Consider the following 6000-nt stretch of genomic DNA (forward strand, 5'->3'; position numbering starts at 1 on the left):
TTATTTTCATAACCTAATAGCTATAAAATACTTGTATGTGAATAATGTGTGTCAATGCTGCATGGTGTAGTAAATTAATTATTTCAAACTTACAACAAATCTTTTCAGAATTTCACCCTCTGAAAGGTAATTCAGCACTGGGAGAAATCTGGTCACATGCCACATGAGAGCACTAAAACCAGAAACCGTAAATAGAATGGTGTTTCTAGCAAATAACTTGTGAAGAACATACAGAGAAAAAAAATTGAGAAAGAAATAAGAAGCTGCAGTTTTTAGAACTGACAATTCTGCACTCATAATTACCAACACTATTTTAAAAAAGATCTTTTGCAATTTTTGTAATCAAAAAAAAATTGTAGCTATAATTAATAATAATTATTATTTAGATTTGTACAGCATCCCAAGTACCAGTGTCTAACTATTTGTATTCCTATAATCTTATTAACTTTGAAAGGCTTATTTATTTATTTTTGACCTCACAATGCAGTATCTGTATTGTCAGGACTGTGGAAAAATATCATGATCTCAGTTTGTGATGCACCCTCCCCTTAACAGAAATGTTTCTATTTATTATGCTTTGCTTACTGTATTGCCATTCTGCTGAAATTTTCCAGATACTAGGTAAGTGGCATGGAGCTGAGAAGCAGAGCACTCCTTACGTTTTTTCTCCAAATAATGATAAAGCATCCTAGAAATAAAAGAGAATGAAATGGAATGATACATTATCATGTTAAAGAAACAGAGACATATTTGACAATGCAAGAACCTTTTCATGCAATAACAAAAACATTGTAAACTGTTCACTTTTGCAACACCAAATGCATTAAATGAAAGCTGACATGAAACAGCTTTAATAGAATGACATAAAGCTAGAAGATACATTTTTCTACAATATATTTTCTCCCTGTAACTAATCTTATGGCACTAATAAATACCTTTTCTTGGACATAAGTCTGTGTATAAACCGCAGTTTTTCATCTTTATTCATTAAAGACATGTCAGGATAGGATTCATGCTCTTCATTTTCTATTTACCACACTATTTACCATAACTTCTTCACTGCTAGCTTTTGCAAACGTCTTTCTTTACTCTGCATTAGCCTAGATAATGATTTCATTTTTGGTAATTTCAGAACTCTTGTCAACTGTTTTTCTGTTCTGTTTGGGGTTTTGTCTCATGACTTTGGACTTTCACAGTCTATTACGTCTCCTATTCATACTATTATGGACCACTTTATCTCCAGAAATACTAATCCAACACATGCATTCATCCATCACTAAAGTAACATATGATTACTTCCTCATATCTTATCTTTCTCTAACATCCCCCCAAAATCATCTTGAGCTACTTTTGCTTACTAGCATAAGCAGTATTCACACATCATCATTTTTTCCAACTTGGTTCCATCTTCCCCATTCCCAATATCTCCTCTACCAACAACGAAGGATGCTGTACATATTTGCAACTAATTTCTGATGCAAATCACTAACTTGATCACCCCTGTTAAAATAAAACTTCCCAATAAAAATCTGGTACACTAATGAACTTTGAAAATTCAAAATGTGGACTGCAGCAATGATACAGACCTGGGGCCTCATGTAAAACGCCTTGCAAAGACCGGAGACTAAAACACTGCATACGGACAAAACTAGAAATGTGCATATGCACAAAAAAAAATTCAGATGCATCAAACTGTGCATAAGCAAAGTTCTACACACTTTCCCTTTATAAATCCCAAACAATGTGAATTTTAACGTACATCCACACACCTACAGCCCCATCCCAACTTCTCCTAGAATTTTGCCTATTTAAATATGCAAATCAATATAAATATCCCCTGCCATTCAGTGTTTTGTTAAAAGACAATGGCAGAAGCATGTATATAAAAAAATGCAAATGCAAATGCAAAATGGAGGTCATGCTAAGAGAAGTGGAGGCAAAGAAAAACTTACTATTTGGTCACTTAAGCAGTGGTATTAAGCAAGAAAAAGAAACTGATGGAGTGGCACGGCGTGGCAAAGGCACTCAGAAAGTTGCACAGTGCCCGAAATTAAAAAAGAAGTGGTCAGATATCAAAGTCGATGTGAAAAGGGAAGTCGCAGCCCACCATGTGAGTGTCATACGGAAGCATATTAAGGCCACAGAGAAGAAAAAATAGGGATATTGTGAAGAAAAAAAAGGGTCTATGTCGAAATTAAAATGTTAACTTTAATCTTGTTGTTTATTTTGTCATTACAGTAGAACATCAAACTTCTTCTTAAAATCAATGTTTCATTTACTAGAGTTTTTCAAACCCCATTATAACTAAAGTAGCCTGTTAAATGCTTCGTATTCTAAGTGTTCCCCAACCCAGTCTTTAATCGTTACATGCTTCTTAAATGGGCTTACTCTTACGCCAACAGGAGCGTGTAGGCAGCAATCACCACACAGAATACATTATATTTATGAACACTTACTCTGTGAACATTGTAGAATACCAAGATATATATTTGATATCATTTTCATGATGAAATGCATTAAAGCATGTATTAATCATGTGGGGCACAGTGGCACAGCAGTAGCATGCTGCTTCGCATTAAGGGGGTCATGTCCCGGGTGTACCCAGCCTGGAGCTTATATTTTTTCCTGGTGGATTTTTTCGGCGTGCCTCAGTTTCCTTCCAAAATCATGCGGGTTAGGGGATTTGGTGATGCTACTAGTGTATGTGTGTGCTCCTATTTACCTTGTGATGAGCTGGTGCCCCATCCAGGGATTGTTCCTGCCTAGTGCATGAGGTTTGCTGGAATGGGTGGTTAATGAGAAGCCAATTATTACTGATAAACCACTTATTGCTCAAGTTTCATTTTTCAGTTTCATTTTAGTTGTCTCGTTTTTAAGATTTCAAACCCTTATTTGCATATTATATACTCTTAAATGGCTGCATTTACTGTTTTTAACAGCTTCTTAGTAGCAATATGATCCAAATGATAAAATGAACCAGTAGTTCTCTATCTAAATTGTTTTAAATTTACACCTGTGTATTCATTGTGCACTATTTGGATTAATAAAACACTAAGAAGGAAACTGAAGGAATGAAAATTGCTCATCCATTTTAGACTTCAAATCATTTGATAAGAATGACACGACATGGCACAGTTAAAACAATAATAAGCCAAGAAATTAAATGAGAGCTGTTATTGGCAAGAGTTGTTATCTAATTAAGCAACTGGGTTTGAACAAAAACCTGCAGCCACTGTAGCCCTCCAGGACCAATACTGCTTCTCCCATGAAGTAGAAGATGAGGTTCAGAATGGCACAAGCAAACCAAAAACTAATTTAATGTCCAAAAAGTTAGCCTGGTCATGCTCACTCCCAAAAATCTCTTTATCCTGTTTTAATTCTTATGAACATCTTTAAAGTTCACACCAATTCTAAATAATGCCTTTTCCCATGTCTTCTTTGACCTGACTTTTGGTCTTGTAGCTTCCACTTTCAAATCATTATCCCGCATAATCCTTTCATTCTACAACTTTCACCACAAAAAGCTTTAGGTTGTCCTTCTTAAGCATGACCCTTAACATCCTTATCCCAAAATTTTCTGAAAACAACTCTTGACTTTCTAACCATTAAAGAATGTAACTGATACTCACCTTTGCCCTTTCTAAACTGGAACACTACACTGTATTCATTAATGCAAATTATACAGCTCTTCACACAAGCTGTGTAAACTTCTCTGGCAGATGCCAGAATGATTTCTTTTGAAACAAAATTGTGAAGAAACTTTTGCATGAACATCTTCCCCCTTGCTATCACCCCCAAATCTGCATCAACATTCAACATGTCACCCAAGTTTTCCCAAAACAACTCCACGGAGCAGGACCTCAATTTCCCATTCACTTTAAACTTAATAAATAAGTATCCACTATAATGTTTGCAGCATATAACAAAGTTCATGCTTGCAACCTACAAAAGTACACATTCTGTTAAATCACCTCCAACAAGCTGAATACTAAACACAACCTTTACTGCACACACCAGTACTAGTCTCCTCAACCTGCTTTTCCAAGTATCACCTTCAGTTTCTGATCCTGCATTAACCTTCAGGAGCTTTGCCTCAGTCCAACATTATATTTCAGCATCTTTCCACCATTAATTTTAGGTGTAATCTTATTTCACGTGTACAGGTGAAGCAAAAAGAATAAGTGGAAAATTTGGTGTAGGATATCCTGATGCAAGGGCAATTAATCAAGATAATTTTATAGGACAGAATCAAATTTGCAAAAAATAAGATATACATAAAAGTGACTTTATTTTTTACAAGAACAAATACATAAAAATACATTTTACATATATGATCGATGAAATCTAGAACAGTCACATTTAACTCTCCATAGGCACTAGATGCAAAAAGAAGCGCTTATCCAAATAATAAGACAAATGTACACAGCTGAAACGTTTATAGAGTTTTAGCCTTGATAATTTAAGGACACCAAATTAAATTAAAAAAAACTTTCCGAATAAATGAAAATGTGTTCAGTTCCTTGTACAAAATAAAACAGTCTTTTTTTTTTTTTTTTAAACTAACAAGTGGTAGCCCTTGAACATAGTAGTAGATTTAAATGTATGCAATACTTGAAGCTGCCTAGAATAAACGTCATAAACTTAATTTGTCAAAGTTTTTCAAAATCAACAGAGGAAAAAAAAAAATAATGTTATGGTTTTACTTACTGCTTAGCTTGATTAACATGAACCCCAAGGGTCAGGCTCAGCCATTTATATGTCACCTGTGAAGAAGAATACAGAAAATTAATGAGGAAATTCTTTTACATTATGACTCAATGTCATGCTTGTTATGTTCAATCACAAATTAAAAAAAACTCCAGTGTGACTTTCTCCTGCCCCAGTACTACCCAGATAGGTCCTGGCTGCAGCCATTATTGGATTAGCGATATAGAAAGTAGATGCATAAGGTGGATCTATATGGAATGCTAACCGAAAAAATAAAAATGGGTCTGTGAATCGGGTTGTAAGAACCAACACATATACCAAACTGTAATGTTCAGGGAAATTCTGCTATAGCACAACCACTGTGTGGAGGTTCAAACTTAACTCCAATATACATTCTTGGCATCTTTCAATGAATAGATATTAGCTACATTATGCTAACTTTTCTGCCAGAAATTAATCATTTCGGTTTAACTTATTGTTTAAATTATGCTTACAATTATTAATTATTATATATATATATATATATATATATTATATTCTTAGTAATAATTTTGTCATCAAATTAAGCACATTTGTTTTGTTTTAAATCACAAGTGAAAATGTGAGAAACACAACAATTATCATGAAGTAACTTAATATAACAAAAAAGGATATACTTAAAAATCGGGTATTTCACGCCTGGAAACCATTTTACAATACGTACAAGCTGATACGCAGTTTTGCACATTTAAAACAACAACAACAACAACAGCAGCAGCAGCATTAGCCGCAGTGAGTGTTCACGATCACTTATCACCATGCAATTATTTCCTAATTATATTCCCATTTTGAGCACTAACACTCGCATGTTCTTTAAAATGTAAGACTTACAATTTTGTTTTGATCGTAAACAAACTCATCAATATTTTCGATGTATAAATCATCCATATCGCCAATTGTTTCGACTGGATTTATTGCACTTTTCTTTCAAGTTCGCCCCACCATCAACTCCCTCCAAGGCTCAAGGCTGATTATTTTTCAGGCGGGAACCCTTCTAGTTTAGAATTCTTCTATGGTCTCCAGTCAGGTCTCGAGTTGAAAGGTTACGAGATTGTTTCCTTGGTGATAATAAACACATGCCTTTACGGAGCCTCATGAAGATCAAAATTAATAGGTTTTTTTTAAACGGCTTAGCCTTGAATTGCTCCCCTGGCGGATAATTCCGATAGTTCGGGTAAAGGAAAGCTCTTTAGAGTTTTAATATAATTTGCAGAGTTATTTTTAAAGAAATGACACCATTTGATGTCAATTTAC

General features: G+C 34.5%; 1 protein-coding gene across 1 annotated transcript in view; it reads right to left on the reverse strand.

Annotated features, from left to right (window-relative positions):
* pold3 (polymerase (DNA-directed), delta 3, accessory subunit) overlaps positions 1–5770 on the reverse strand; it is a 37071-nt gene extending 31301 nt beyond the window's left edge. Inside the window, exons 1-3 of the mRNA XM_039745634.1 lie at positions 5578–5770; positions 4708–4763; positions 586–688 (exon numbers count right to left, since the gene is read on the reverse strand). Of these exons, the coding sequence (XP_039601568.1) occupies positions 586–688; positions 4708–4763; positions 5578–5634 (216 nt within the window). The 5' untranslated portion in view covers positions 5635–5770. The remainder of the gene's footprint in view (positions 1–585; positions 689–4707; positions 4764–5577) is intronic.
* Between the last annotated feature and the right edge of the window lie 230 nt (positions 5771–6000).

This window comes from Polypterus senegalus, chromosome 2 (genome assembly GCF_016835505.1).
Source record: "Polypterus senegalus isolate Bchr_013 chromosome 2, ASM1683550v1, whole genome shotgun sequence".
NCBI classification, from domain to species: domain Eukaryota; kingdom Metazoa; phylum Chordata; class Cladistia; order Polypteriformes; family Polypteridae; genus Polypterus; species Polypterus senegalus.